This window comes from Chanodichthys erythropterus, chromosome 2 (genome assembly GCF_024489055.1).
Source record: "Chanodichthys erythropterus isolate Z2021 chromosome 2, ASM2448905v1, whole genome shotgun sequence".
Lineage (NCBI taxonomy): Eukaryota > Metazoa > Chordata > Actinopteri > Cypriniformes > Xenocyprididae > Chanodichthys > Chanodichthys erythropterus.
The window spans coordinates 12,901,596-12,917,500 of NC_090222.1; the positions used below are offsets into that span (position 1 = coordinate 12,901,596).

At 38.5% G+C, this 15,905-nt stretch overlaps 1 protein-coding gene across 4 annotated transcripts in view; it reads right to left on the bottom strand.

Moving 5' to 3' along the window:
* cep192 (centrosomal protein 192) overlaps positions 1-15,905 on the bottom strand; it is a 37,824-nt gene that overhangs the window by 11,075 nt on the left and 10,844 nt on the right. For 3 of the 4 annotated variants that reach the window (XM_067401258.1, XM_067401266.1, XM_067401241.1), the window contains exons 6-29: positions 14,062-14,206; positions 13,849-13,961; positions 13,684-13,764; positions 13,344-13,490; positions 13,057-13,210; positions 12,764-12,969; positions 11,792-11,911; positions 11,326-11,722; positions 11,025-11,177; positions 10,079-10,143; positions 9,736-9,954; positions 8,096-8,237; positions 7,918-8,006; positions 6,691-7,807; positions 4,791-4,908; positions 4,441-4,588; positions 3,373-4,111; positions 3,107-3,255; positions 2,198-2,428; positions 1,644-1,769; positions 1,356-1,499; positions 1,218-1,281; positions 711-850; positions 498-590 (exon numbers count right to left, since the gene is read on the bottom strand). In XM_067401258.1, coding sequence (XP_067257359.1) covers positions 498-590; positions 711-850; positions 1,218-1,281; positions 1,356-1,499; positions 1,644-1,769; positions 2,198-2,428; positions 3,107-3,255; positions 3,373-4,111; positions 4,441-4,588; positions 4,791-4,908; positions 6,691-7,807; positions 7,918-8,006; positions 8,096-8,237; positions 9,736-9,954; positions 10,079-10,143; positions 11,025-11,177; positions 11,326-11,722; positions 11,792-11,911; positions 12,764-12,969; positions 13,057-13,210; positions 13,344-13,490; positions 13,684-13,764; positions 13,849-13,961; positions 14,062-14,206 — 5,100 coding nt within the window. The remainder of the gene's footprint in view (positions 1-497; positions 591-710; positions 851-1,217; positions 1,282-1,355; positions 1,500-1,643; positions 1,770-2,197; positions 2,429-3,106; positions 3,256-3,372; positions 4,112-4,440; positions 4,589-4,790; positions 4,909-6,690; positions 7,808-7,917; positions 8,007-8,095; positions 8,238-9,735; positions 9,955-10,078; positions 10,144-11,024; positions 11,178-11,325; positions 11,723-11,791; positions 11,912-12,763; positions 12,970-13,056; positions 13,211-13,343; positions 13,491-13,683; positions 13,765-13,848; positions 13,962-14,061; positions 14,207-15,905) is intronic. The other variant, XM_067401249.1, reaches the window with a different exon arrangement.

A 15,905-nucleotide genomic window follows, 5' to 3' on the forward strand; every position in this document is an offset into this window, starting at 1 on the left:
GTTTATTGTACAAGAACATTCAGTAAACCATTGAAATCTGAACGAAGACCCGAGTCAATTCTTTGCCCGAGAACAACGAAGATTATTGCTACTACACATCCACTTGCTTCGTTACTGAATGCACAAATTACTTTGTGACTCACATCACCGCCACCTACTGGCGGTATTAGCATGTAAAAGAATCACTTTTCACGTTTTTACCATCATTGCATATTTTACTATTGAACCTATTTAAAACAATGTTGTAAAGGTATTTATAAAACAAAACTGCACTGAAAAAAATAAATAAAAAATAAATAAAAATCAATTTAGTGGCAAATATTGGCCCTTAATGGAAAAGGTGCAGTCCAAGTGGAAGAGAGGGGGCACGCAGAAGGATGGTAAATGTCTCAGGGGGTACAGCACTCTAAAAAGTTTGGGAACCACTGTTCTAGAGTATGCTGTCAATATATGAGAAACTTCTAAGTGCATTAAAAAGTAAAGCTCATATCAGGTACCTTTAGTCTGAGCAGAACATCAATGTTGCCTGCATTCTTTAAGGGAAGAGTCTGCTTTACAATCTGCCCCAAAGGAGCCTGAAGACACACCGTCTGTACAGATATTTATGTAGTGAATAAGTGACAGCAAGCAAGCAAACTGAACCCATGTCATAACCCAAAGCAGCAAGGCATGTCTTGTAGCTTGTAGAGCCATATGGTTTCCTCTGTTACCTGTAGGTCTTTAGGAGCATGCACTCTGGGAGTGCCTGACCTTGCCCTCAGGGCTACACTCTGGATCACATGACTGGGACCTGGACTGTCCACCTCAATATCCACCCGTGCACTGTATTCATCGGCTGGCCCCAACTCACCTGAATCCAAAAAGAGAGACAGCAGCTCACATTCGGTGTGCTCTATTTTACTGGATACAGGGCAGGGTTATTATAGACCATTAAAAACAAAAAAACAGCAACATAAACCATAAAAAAGTTACTTGAAAAAATAAACACTAACTGAAATAATATAATATATATATATAAAAAAAAAAAAAACGTTTAGACTTGTTTTATTCCAGCTAGTTGCCAAAACATAACAAAAAAATGAAAACTGTAAAAGATAACCCAAAAAAAAAAAAAAAAAAAAAAACTAATTCCCTGAAATAACACTAATTCAGCATGAACATTTCTTAACTTATAACTAAACTAGTGTCTATTTTTTTAGGTTTACATACAGACATACCTGAACTTGAAATGTACTTCTGAGGGGCACTGAAATGAATCCATACCAAGAAGCTTTCTTGATTCTGGAAAAAGACATGTATTTAAACACTCAAATCTGCCATCTGTTCAGAAGACAGCTATTTAGAGAGATATTCACCTCTGAATAACTGGCATGCAGCACATGGTTTATGACTGATGAAGTAGAAAGTGAAGTCAGGGTTGAGCCAGAATGAAGGGAACCGTCTGTGCTCATGGCAACCGGGCTCTTAGAGAAGCCGAAACAATGCCAAGCTGATGCATTCTACGAGACAAAACCTTGAAACTGTTTAACATGCCACTGAATGAGGTCTGAGCTTTATCAGTCAAAAGTCTCATTAGGATTACATCATACACAACCAATGTTTAATACATTTTTCGAAACCAAATGCTGACAGATCTCACTGACCGCACTGATAACCAGTCGAATAGGCACAGTGGCATGGGTCCTGTTGACCAGTTTGAGCGGCAGGGCCTTAGTACTGCCCCCTGCCAAATCCCCGAAGTCCAGACAGCCTGTCTTTCCAACGTCCACCTATATATCAAAATAAGAGAAAAAAAACAACAAACAAAAACAAAATCTTTATTTTTGCAAATTTTAAATGGCCAATTCACACTGCACCAATTCACATCACTTCTCAGACATTCTAATTCCAATTCAGCATGTTCAATCAGCGAAAACAAGCTCCAACATATGGCAACAGGGTACGACAGGGGTAACCCACTGATTAGACAAAACCCAACAAAGTGTTGGTGTCTGTTGGTGCGTGTGAATTGGCCTTTCAACTGTCACATTAATTCTAATACAAAAAAAAAAAAATATATATATATATATATATATATATATATATATATATATATATATATATATATATATATATATATATATATATATATATATATATATATATGCATTATTTTAGTGATTTGGAACTAGCAACAAAGGCAAAGGAAACTTTTAACCTCTATTGAAGGGTTCTCAGCCACAGCGATCAGCACCACTTTCTTGGCAAAGACTTCGGCGTGAGCCACCGCCTCCGTCTCGGCAGATGCAGGCCAGGACGCCACACTGAGAGTACACTGATACAGTCCAGCCCTTGGAGCTATGAACAAAACCTTCTGTTCTTCTGTACATTTGGGTCCGATTATTGTCTTATTCTTTACTATGAGCCACTGGAATGGGAGAGATTCCACCTGTGATGCAATGAAACAATTAAAATACTGCATACAAAAACTGACAATGAATAAGATAAACAGATAAACTGCTTTTTGACCAGTAAGTTTGCCAGATTTTGCTAAATCTAGACCACTGGTTCTCAACTTTTCTAAAAATGCAAGACCACCATTATCCACACCAAATATCTGAAGGCCCAATGCTGTTTTAAAGTTCTAATTTTTATAAATTAAAAAGCAGGGCTTCAGAAGTTTTAGGAGCCGAATGTTCTTCAATGTCCCCACTTATTTAAATTAACAGTCATTCATGATTGACTGGATAAGAGTTAAGGATAAAAGTGAACATTAAACATTTTTGAGCTTAGCCTCTATCTAGAACATACACTTGTATAAAATGTTAACTGAATAGGAAGAAAAATTTATATTCATTATAAAAACAACCATTCAGTTTTAATATTTTTTTCTCATTTTCACAGGTTTTCAATTCAAAATGAGAAATGTCTTAATTTAGTTTATCATAAGGCAACTATTATATAATAATTTGTTGCTGATACAAACATTTAAATGGTGACTGTAATAAAAATATTTTCAGTTGCATCACCATCTTCATATCATCTTTATGCCCCACTGGGGCCCCGAAGGGGGCAATGGCCTTGTTGAGAACCACTGATCTAGACTACATTTGACAGATTTTCTTACCTTCTCTCCATCAATGGATAGGCTTGTGATGGAGATTGAAACTTGCTGCCAGCGCTCAGAGGGGTTGAAGATGTTGAGGGATGTCTGAGAGGCAATTCCCACACAGCAAGAACTGGGAAACTTCAGCTCATTTGGAACCATCACTTGAGCTAAAGTGCAAGTGATAAGTGGGAAAAAAAAAAAAAAAAAAAAAAAAAAAAAAAAATAAATTAAGAACTTCCTTCATAACACTGATGTCTTTCAAATACATGAACATTTCAACTCACTTCTAAGGTCTCCCATATCTCGTGCAGCCCATGACCCAACACTTGGCTGTCCATAGGACTTGCTGACTGGATAATGAGGAGGATGTTGTTGACCGGAGTTCAGGTAACCAGACTGAAGACTTGTAGATCCTGGGACATGCATATGTCCCATAGATGGGTTTGCAGCAGACATTGCAGCTGATACTCCATACAAACCAGGTGGCCCTCCAATCTGATAGGAAGGAGCATGTAGAGGACCCTCTGAGCTCAGATACTGCTGTGCCAGCTGGGAACTGAAGAGGGAATGTCCCGTTAGGTGGCTGGGAAGATTTGACAGGGCACCCTGAGAGCTGTAGCTCGGAACTGGCCCATATTTCAAGTCATCCGCAACACCAAAACAAGACCCAGAGCCCAAGACATGAGGCAACAATTGGTGTGCTGGTTCTGTGGCTGTTCCAGGTGGCTGCTGAATGTTTAGTTTGCTTGAGTACCCAGAATCCCCTTGAGTGTACAACCTCAGCCCAGGCTCAGACTGGCGGTTGCCCTTAGGGTGTACATTTTTTTCTTTATGGAAGTCACTCTCACTTTGGCTACGTGAGCCCAGTTCTGAGGTCTTTTGATTGAGGCATGGAACTTCAGAGTGGCAAAGAGGTTCAGGACTCTTCGAAGAACTCAAAACATTTCCATTATTAAACGGCTCCACTGGTGGAGTTGGGCTGGCTCTGATTATAGTGGTGCTTAAAGCCATTGAGGTGTTTTTCTGAAGAAGCAGAGAAAGAGATTTTTCTATACATTTAAACCATAAAGCAAATCAGTGGCATCATGATCAATGTCAAATAGTGGTCAACCAATATGGGCTTCCAAAGGCCAATGGCAAAATCTAGAGAGCAAGGTATCTTACTTGAATTTTACTCAAATTATTCTGTGAACCTAACCAATAACAGCAGATTTTGGAGAGAAATAAAACCTTGCTGAAAAAACAAACAAAAAAAAACAAAACAAAAACAAAACTTGTGCATGCCTTGCATTTACAAACAAACAAACAAACACAGACAGACAGACAGACAGACAAACAAACAAACAACTCACCTTGTGGTGATCAGGGGTGGGCATGCAAGTGTTTTCATTAATGGAAAGGTAAGTCAGCCTGCTGAGAGTTGGGCTTGAACAAGGAGACTGTGGGGAACCAGGATCACTAGCAGCCTTCCCACTACCGGGTGAATATAGAGACATCTCCCTATTCCCAAAACACATGGAAGTGTCAAATCATGTAATTATTTATCCATTCGTTTTAAAAATATTTGTGGTTCAGCAAATTATAGATTAACTATTATGGCTGATTACTAAACAACCATAAAAATAATACACTGAGAAATCTGAATGTGGTTAGACCACAAATGTAACCAGATATGAAACAAGTATTCAGAATTTTTTTTTACCCATATCCACTTGGAATGGAGGCCTGGCTTGGACTGGAATGGGTAAGAGGGGAGGTGGACGGTCTGAAATTACAATGGGTGACCTCCACAACACCAGGGGCACCGCTCTCAGGTGAGCCTTTAATAAAAAATAAATAAATAAAAAGTAAATAAAGTTGATGTCCTTGTATGATATTCATGCAAATATTAGCAGAGCCAAGAGATTAAATTAATGCAGCAAACACTGTCAACAAAACTATAAAATTATGATATGCCATTAATCGCATTTAGCAATCAGCATCTCAAACTCATTTTTGGTCTTTACTCTGCAAATATTCATTCAAAGACAAGACATTATTGTGGCAGATAAGAACTTTGCAAAGATATTACAAAAACTGTCTGAAGTGAGACCTATGGGCAATTCAACAATTAAATTGTTAAAAAGAAAATTACAGCTCTATATTGAAAGTCACAATGAAATGCAAGTAGCAACAGATCTTTTCTTCCAGATCATGATTCAAATGTAAAAAAAAAAAAAAAAAAAAAAAAGATTTAAAGTACACATGAAGTCAAAATTGACCTTATTTAGTTAGCTCAAATTGCTAGTTTTGTAGTGAACAATTCATCCGTGCAAATCAATCCACACACACAAAAAAAAATTGTTTGGCTTCTTAATATTTAATCAAAATCTGAAAATGCTCCTCCCCTCTGCAACGGTGCCCCTTCTCTGATGACATCAGTTTGACGGCTTGGGTTGAAATCGCTTAAACCACTCCCCTCCAACGGTTAGTCTGCTGTGAGCGAGAGATGGAGAGGAGGAGCGCTAAAGTAAAACTCTGCCCTCTATTCAATATTCTGTTTCACTTGGAAATACGTAGTTTGCAACTTCCGGTTCTCGCGGACTTTAATAAGTAAATTGTAAGTTGGTAACTTGGTTCTATTCATCAATTGCTGATTGGCTAGAGGAAGACCTGAATGCAAGCTTGCAGTCGACTAAAGGCCCCGATATACTTCAAACAAAGTTCTTTTTAATTCTTCGTTTAGGGTTAAAATGAACTTCGAAATCCGTGACCAGCGATATACTGTAAACCAACATATGACACTGCCCACACTGCTGAGAGCAATGGTTAGATGAATATCTAAATATGTTCTGTATATTTTCTTCTCAGTAACAAAATAAACAGAACAAAAAAAAAGAGAAAATGGCAAGCATTTTTACAGAAAGCATAAGAAAAGTGTCTGATCATAACATGTATGTAAGCACGAGCTCTGGAAATTAGCACTCCAGTCACATTTATTTGTATAGCACTTTGTTCAATAGATTGCTTGAAATCAATCAGCTTTACAGTATCAAACAAAGCACAAATTCATTTTGTACTATAAAGCAGCTATCCAGTATGTTCATGTTTTCACACGTGGAGATTTTACCTCAACGAACTCAAACACACGAAATTAAATCAAAGCAGCATTCCACGCAAGTGAAGGTGGAGCCTCGGCACACACCTCCTATTACGTTATCGTCATGGACCAATGGTAGTACGAAGGACTCTTGCAGCTGGAGTGAACTTTTCCTGAAAGTTCGCTTTGGCAAGCCATTTCGAACTTCCAAAAAGAACACAAAACGAACTTCGTTTTGGCCTGATTTTGTTTGAAATGACGTCACATCAGTTCGTTCTTCGATTTCGTTTGAAGTATATCAGGGCCTTAAGAAATGGGTGGGATTAATGTGACCTAAAATGATTGGAGAAGTCTGGCAGTTGTCACCAGAGAGAAGTCTGCTGTTTCACCAGAAGATGCAAGGATGAATTGTTTACAATATGATCAATAACATGCATTTAGAAAATAGATGGGATTAATTTTCACTTAATGCTAACTATAAAACCAACACTTTGACAGGTGTAACATGTTAAAAATAAAATACCAAATTTTTCCTGTGTTGTTGGCAGTGAATCCTGACGATCAACAGCTGCAATTTTCTCTTTTGAAACAGACTGAGCAGCTTTAGGGCTTCTGGGTGATCGCGCCTGGTTAATAACAGGTTTGTCTGTCCGGCCTCCTGTTGCCTTGGGTTTGTGTGGGGAGGTCTTCAACGACGATAGCTCTGAGCGTCCACCACTTCGAAGGCCAGGTGAGGCCTTTGGGCCAAAAGCAGGAGTTGACATGGACCCGTCACCTTTCAGAGATTGGCGGTTACTTGTGGCGGAACTGCTGGCTACTTGTGTTCGAGCTGTGCCCATTTTGATCCTGGATTCAGAGACACTTTTATTGGTGGATGGTGTTGCACGATAGTCATTTTTGTTTTTCTCAAGACCAGATTTTAAATCAGCAGGTTTTGATTTAAAGGATGTGGAAGATGTTGACTGGCCAGAGCCTAAAGATCTTTTGGCAGGATGCGCAGTGGCAGTGGCAGTTGGTAAACTGCTTGACTTAGGTCGAGGAATTGCACTTCGTTTGGCATCTGACCTTGGATTTGGTGATGCAACATAAGTAGCCCCTGTTTGTTTGGATGCTTTACCTGCCAGAACCTGACATGTTTTGTTTTCAGCTTGCTCTTTCATAACTGAATGCTCTTCATTTTTATGGGTGGTTCCATTTTCCAGAGGCACCAACTGCTGTTGAGTCTGCTTGTTAGAACTGGCTGAACTATCAGCCAACGTGAGGATGTCCAAGCAGGACTGTGAAGTAGATCCATCACTGTCGCTACTTAAGACCTCAGCCCTTTTCAGGTATTTCTCCATGTCAGGAGTACTAAGGTCTCCCACTGATGTGGTCTTCTGCAGTTCCTCCACTAGACCATTCTGATTTAAGGCTGCTAAAGGACTGATAATCGACTCTTCTACTACTTGCTGGCGGCTTTTAGAGCGGTTCCGTTTGGATAGCTCCATGATCATGGCAGCAAGCTGGGCTGGATCTGAGCTGATGGAGGCGTCAGCAATTGCAGAAGCAATTGTACTGATACTGAGCATAAGGTTGCTGCTGGAGTTGGGTGATTCTGAACTATGGCCAGATGCCTCCTTATCTTCATATAGTGCAGATATCTAATCCAAAATCAGACAAAAGGGAAAAAAAAAAAAAGTTAACATTTTTGGCTTTTTTTAAAAGACTAGACATGTCTGGCAGTAGTCCAAGGCTAAATGGTTATGAATACCTGGGAAACATGCCCCTCATTTGTTTGTGGTTGCACATTCTCATGTGCAGCTTCAGCTGTGTTGGGCTCAAGAGTCTTATCTAGATCTTCTGTAGTTCACATAAGATATCAAATTACTTACAATCAAAAATAAAATATTAAACAAATAACTAATGTGAGCAAAGTATGTTGTATGCACCTGGATTAAGAGTCTCATCAGCATCACTTTGCTGAACTGTCTCAGTGTGGATGGAGCTTCCTCTGGAGAACAAATCTGAGGGCCGGAGTAATGCAACAGGTTCCCTCTTCTCAGGAGAGGTAATGAAGTATCCAAAAGACGGCTAAAAAAAAAAAAAAAAAAAAAAAAAAAACTAATCAAATGGTTGAATAACTGTCAGGTAAGCTTGGCTCTGAAGACTCTATGGCAGGGGCATCCAATCCTGATCCTAGAGAACCACCATCCAGCAGAGTTTTGCTCTAGCCCCAATTAAAACACTAGAATTAGCCAATCAGTGTCTTACTAGAAACTTCTAGGCTGCATCTGAAATCACATACTCTAAGTATTTCTTTTGAATATTTAATTATTTTGTGACAAAAAAAAAAAAAAAAAAAAAAAAAGTATGTTTATATATAGTATGAAAAGTATGAATGCATTTACAGATGTAAATACAGACATACAGTCTGCACGATTAATCGAAAATATCGATTAAACTGTTTGGCTAAGTGTGATTATGAAATCACAAAGGCTGCATTTTTTTTTTTTTATGCACAACGTGTCAGTGAAGCACAGCTCTGTGATCAGTAGTAAATGCTGTTCCATCTGAAAGCACTGCGAGTTTGAGTCATTTATAATGTGAATTTGAAAAATCAACATGCAACAAACAGTTTTCCAAACATGAGCATTTAAGAACCTCATGTCCAACAAAAGACAACATTTAATAACATGTTTTTACTCCAAACTCATTTCATGAGGCCCACGATATTTCATAGTATTCTATACAGTGATAAAGGCTATGTTGATTAGCACTGCATTATAGATATCATCATGAAAATAACCAAGAAGGCTTGAAGAACTCCGATAAACCATATATTGTTGTAGTATGCGTTTAGATGTCATGTTTATTCAGCAACAGCAATAGTGTCATGCCCATAGGGATTTCCTGGAATGACGTGCGTTATATTTCTGCGGGAGCGCCCTCTGACTTTCAGAAGGAGCAGCATTTCCTACCGTTCACAGAGCTGTGCTTCACTGACAAGCTGTGCATAATAAAAAAATTAATAATATTTAACTTTCTTATTATTTAGGTTACCATTATTTACCGATATTTATTTTATAGTTTTACAGACTGTAGTGTGTTGTTTCACTGACGGAATAGCTAAAATAAACACGCATGTGTTTACCCCTGTTGAAAAAAAACAGCAGATGCTGGTTGAGCTGGTCCTCCAGCACTTGACCAGCATACCAGCTTCACAACCTACCTTAACCAGCATATGCTGTTTTTTTCAACAGTACAAAATGGATGTTTGAGCATTTATTTTATTTTTTTTATATTTCAAAATTTATTTAATTGAGGTTATAGTTGTTACAACAGATTTTGCTGTGGTAACGAAATTGGTACAGAGAACTGTAAAATTCTCATGGTATTGGTACCGACTACTGGAATTTCGGTACCATGACAACACCAAGTTTTGCAATTGTGATCGAATTGATAGTACACTTTGCATGGCATACAGAGCATTCCAGGGTATGACTCAACTTTGAGGCTACATTTCAGTTAGAATGCTGTCTTAGAAGACACCTGCCAAAGTAGGTGTTTAGGACAGAGATGGAGTCCTCACCCTCTTAACATTGTCCTCCTCACTACTGCCAAGACACCCCAGAGCTTCAGAGCGCCTCTGAAAAAACTCCCCCAGTGAAATGCGCAGATAACTTTGGTTCCCAGCTTCGAGTTCAGAGGAGGCCTGGGAGGCCCTCATAAGGATGTTGCTACTTGTTGGGGCTTTCCAAGAGGTGTCTCCCAGCACTTCACTCATATTTACAGCTTGAATCTGCTCTTCCTACCAGAACACAAAAGAAAAACACATTTTTTAGTTCCTTAATCACATCTATAGGACCTTTGTGTAAAATGGACTTTAGTTCCAGTTTGGCTGAACTCAAAAACCTAAAGAGAACCATTCATACCTGCATAAACCGGTGCTCCTTTTCAAACTCCTCCTGATCCTCAATTATCTTGTCCATTGCCTGGCCTTTGGGAGGACAACATTTTATGCCGTGAAAATCAATGACAATTCTTTTAAATTATTAACTCGCCCAAAAATTATATATATATATATATATAAAAAAAAAATGTCTATGTACAAATTATGTTTTACCAAAAATGTATGACTATCTTTCACAAGTGGAACACAAGAGGAGAAACTGAATAACAGCCAGGTGGTTAAAATGACTTGCCAGCCAATTAATTTAATAAGCATCATTTAGTTGTTTTTGCAGATAGGCGTGAACAGTGAAAATTTTTACAATGTCATCTGTATGCAAAACTTTTCAAAGATGCAAAGGAAAAACTTTTCCGTTGTCAAGTACATCGCTGTCGTGTAAATATACCATTAGACCTTCAAAGATTAAACAGGTCATGAACACGTCAAAGCGAACGGGTCATTGCAATGCACTACGATGGACACTTCAATAGTCTCATCCTTAAAGGATAGATATCATACAATACATATCATGCACCCGTTCAGAAAGACATATGTATCAGTTTATAATGTTTACTTTGATGCGTAGACAGCCTAAAAAGTGCAACCAAAGGATGGGTCTATTATAGCTGAGATGCATTCACAAGCGTCACAAGCACAGACAGTGTTAGCCTACTCAATTGTTCACTCATGGCACATAGCAACACGGCTAAAATTAATAATCCTAATATGTTGCACCTTTTATTGAATGTAGCCTACTTTTACTCGAGACATTCCTTCACATGCACCTGTAATAGCCTTGTTTGGGGAGGGGAGTTAGGGGAGGCGTGACATGCGAAAGGCACATTTGCAAGTTTGTTTGAAAATATGCTTTATTTTTGCAATTACATACTTCACCTTTAAGGATGAGAACATCACTGCATTTTACTTACTTCCAGCAAGAAAATCTTCAGACTGGAACTGTACAGCAACTTCCTCAGGCATATTGGCCTCCATTTCCTTCTCAAAGGAAGAGTAATAGGCCAAATCAGTGACCCACTTTCCCTCTTCATTCTGGTAGACCACGCTATGAGTGGCATTTGCGCCTGAGAAATATTGAACATTTAATTTCTAGATCATGATCATGTGGTTTCTTAAAGAAATTTTTTTGTTTTTTTTTTAAATACTTTATATTATACCAATGTCATAGAAACCATTAACATTGTATTAGAAATGGAAGAAAAAGCAAAATACCTTGCTGTAACTCATGCTCCACATTATCTGGTTGGTGATTCCAAATATCATTATGTTCCTCATGATTCTCATTAAAGCTCTGGGAAAGGTACCTAGCATCCAGAGACTCTCCAGGTTGATCATTACTGCTGGAGCTCTGCTCCTTGTTGAGACCTTGAGAATCCCCACAAGGGCCACCACGTAGGCCCAGGGTACCGAGATCCACAGTGTGGCCCATGTCGACCCCTTGCTCTGTTTTATTATGCGATTCCTGAAGAATCTGAGAGAGGTGGAAACTGCTCTGGGTGCCCTGAAGGATGGGACTGACTGAGGCAGAAATGTCCTGAGGGTTGTGACCAGCACCTGCCCTCAAGTATATAGAGTCCAGGTGAACTTCTGCTGGGTTATCCATTGCATCCTGTTAAGAAGAAAAGTGTTAAAGATATCAACCATTTTTGCTCCAGCAAACGGAAAAGGACAGACTTACAAGAGCCTCCTTTCGGTCCAGACTCATGCTCCAATTGACTGGGCATCGACTGGCAGGTCCAGATGCCACAGCAGTATGACCAGCCTCCCCTGTGCCAACTGGACCAACACGGTCACCCATCTGAAAAGATCCATATAAAACTAAAACACAATCTGTAATTGTGCTATGATTCGTATAATTACACTAGGATATGCAAAAAATAAATAAGAACAGGGTTTTTCCTGCATTGAAAGGCACCAAAATTGAATAATTTAATGATAAAATGTATTTGATACTTGGATCGCTTTCTATATACACCACATATTTTTGATGCTGCCAACTGCACATTGCAAAGCTTCTGGATTGACAACCACATTTAAATGCACATTGAATCTGATTGACAGTGATAACCACAGCCATGGACAAAAAATCTGATACTGCATGTCAAACAATCTGTGCATTAAGACTTGGAGCGTAAATGCAAAACAGCAGACCTGCCATTTTTTCTATGTAATGCATTACTGTGTTGTTCATTTTATTATTTTTTTACATATAAATTTACATTTTTTTAAATATAAAATAGTTCCAAGCACTTTGTTTTATGACTTGTCCTCCTGACAGTGATTATTTTCAGTATTGGGCTCGCAGTTCACATGGGTAGGGTACTTTGTAATGTGTGTAGATGGCCACGTTCACTACCGAAGACCAATTTTGGTCCAGGAAAAACCCTGGCAATAATAAAAACAAATAAATAAAAACAAACAAAAAAACCCCAATACATTGTGTTTTCTTTAAAACTTTTAATGGGGCGCAGATATGTATGGTTTTAATGTAGTTAACCATGTTTTGTAAGCTTAGTGTAACTTAAAAATGGGAAGCTTAGAAAGACACATTTCCAAAGTAACTTCCTGAAAACTAAGTGGCATTTTCCTGTTGTTTACAAACATAATTTCACATTGATCATTATTATTGCTTACACACCACTAACTTTACCTGGCCATGCATAATCATGCCCGATCTGCTTAGCAAAGACTGAAGCTGATCATCTCCGGTCTCTCCACTCCCACCCACAATGCCCAGGCCACGCAGCACATCATAGGTGCTTTGGACGGTGGTGGGAGGCAAAGGATTGGTAGATACACCTCCATCATTTCCCTCCTCATCACTCCCACTACTCCCATCTCCTCCTCCTCCATCACCTGACCCCACAGAGAAACACAGAGATACACTTTCTGCGATATTGTTTGACAAACTTAGCGTTTTTAATTTAATAAATAGCCCTTTACCAGTAATAGGCGAGTTGATGACCTGTCCTTCTGCTGAGCAGCGGTGCTCAATGCCCGTCCTGGTGTCAGTGTTCCTCCCTGCAGTCTGTAACTCATCATCAGAGCTCCCTCCTTCCAACCCTGGTCGAAAATGAGGTCGATGGCTCTCACCAACCTAATCATATATAAAAAAAAAAAACAACAAAAAAAAAAAACCATTTGATACTGAATTACTGCATTCAATCTGGCCAAAATAAATAAATAAATAAATCATAGATATTGCAAGCAGAAAGGAGTCTAAGACAAACCGGTTGTCTGGAGGTACTGGGTAGGAGGAATCTTGCTCTGCTCCGGTTCTGTAAAGCCTCTAGCTCATCCTCTGTATCTTCATCACTTGCAGGACAAGAATCCATACCTGTGGCTGCCAGACGTACATCAGGCATGTGAAATTCCCTCTGTGGTGTGACACCGCAAGAGCAAACATTAGCCGAACAGTTTCAATACATATTGATAAAAAATTAGAAAGACTAACATTTTTTTTTCCTTTGGAATATGCATATGTCAAACATTGGCAACCATACCAGAAGCATGCATCAAAGAAGTAAATGAGGTCAATTTTGATTTAATTTTAAGACCATTAGCCCATACTTGGTCGTAGTCATCATTGAAGCGGTGTCTGTTCCTTTCTGGTTCAGTAGAGGTGGGTTGAGATGAACTGGACGGCAACTCCTACAACAGGAACAGATTGTGTCATTAAAAAGAAGGAAAAAAAAGGTAAGCTTTTGTAAAGAACCAGTAAAAGAGAGAACTCACAACAGGGATTTCTTGTCCTTCCACATGGCCTCTTTGCATTGCAGGTGGCATCAGCTTGTTGAAGTACAGCTCAAGTTCCTCATCATGGAGTTGGTTCACATCAATATCATCATCTAGAGGACGAAACAAAAAAAAGAGTAACTATCAATTACTTGCCTTGTTTATATTGATCCTTTAGAGCCCTTTAAAACATAACTTAATTTCTTAACCAACCAGTGATATCACTGTCCATGCTATCCAGAGACATCAGTTTCTCATTGGCCAGGAAGCTGGCGATGCTGCCACTACACCCTTCACTGTCTGCCCCTTCACTGGCAGACACCTCCTCTTCCTCCATCATCACTGGAAGCACTGTGGTCTAAAAAGAACGAAAACCTACTGCATCATATTGATACGCAAATGCCTCTAAATTAACAACATGATCAAAACTCTGCTCAAATCTGTTGAGCACAATCTACTACATGCCTTCTGTCATCTGATTGATAACAATTCTGGTAAAAATTATAGAAAAAACTATTAGTATAATTCTAAAAACTTTCCCCTTCAGGTTGTGGTACATGTGCCTTTATGCTATGAAATCTTTACTGATTTTTCTAAAGTAAACGCAAGTAAACATTTTATATTGTTATATGTATATTTCAAGATAAACACTTACTAGACTGAAGCAACTTAGGTTTACTCGATTATCTATCACTTAGTAAAATCATGTTAAAATATGAGTATCAAATATGATAAAATAGGCTTCTGAGGAAACGTTTATTTGTACATCTGTCAATCATCATTATATTGCATTGCATTATATGTTTTGGGCCCACAATAAAAAAAAAAAAAAGAAAAAAAAAGGAAAAAAAAAAAGCTTTGATCAAAAAACTAAGCACTTAAATATCATGTTACTAAGACAATGTTAGAGTACAGAAATATTTATACTGGATTTTGCAGCGTGAGCAGACATGAATGCAATGGCCAATCAGATGCATTGAAGTTAGTCAGAATCTGTTCAACACCGCTCAATTGAATCCGATTGACAGTGATAACCATAGCAAATGGAATAAAATCTAATACCACGTCAAATGATCTGTGAATTAAGAATTGGAGTGTAAACGCAAAAAAAAACAAACAAAAAAAAACAGACCTGCCACTTTTTCTATGTAATGTGTTACTTTGAGTGACTGATTTGAAAAGTTAGTAATAAAATGAACTACAGTGACTTTTTACATATACAGGTGCTGGTCATATAATTAGAATATCGTGAAAAAGATTTTTTTTATTGTAAATTATTTTTAAAAATGAAGCTTTCATTATTTTCTAGATTCCCTACAAGTAAAACAAAACATTTCAAAAGTTTTTTTTTTGTTTTTTTTTTAAATTGATGATTAGAGCGTACAGCTCACGAAAGTCCAAAATCCAGTATCTCAAAATATTAGAATATTTCCTAAGATCAATAAAAAAAATGGATTTTCAAAACAGAAAAGTTCAAGTTCTTTAAAGCATGTTCACTTGTACACTCAATACTTGGTCGGCAGCACATAATACAGCAAATTACTTGCTCCTAGCACAAATTACAGCATCAGTGAAGTGTGGCATGGAAGTGATCAGCCTGTGGCACTGCTGAGGCACTATTGAGCCTTCAGATCATCTATATATTTTTGGATTGACTGTTTCTCATCTTTCTCTTGAAAATATCCCATAGATTCAGGGGTCAGGCACGTTGGCTGGCCAATAAAACACAGTAATATCATGGTCAGCAAACCACTTGGAAGTGGTTTTTGCACTGTGGGCAGGTGCTAAAGTCCTGCTGGAAAAGGAAATCATCATCTCCATAAAGCTTGTCATCAGATGGAAGCATAAAGTGCTCCAAAATCTCCTGGAAGATGGCTGCATTGACTTCAAGCAGCTTGGATTCTGTGCTTCTCCAGTCTTCCTTCAGACTCTGGGACCATGATTTCAACATGAAATGCAAAATTTACTTTTATCTGAAAAGAGGACTTTCGACCACTGTTCACTGTCCAGTTCTTTTTCTCCTTAGCCCAGGTAAGAAGCTTCTGATGTTGTTTCTG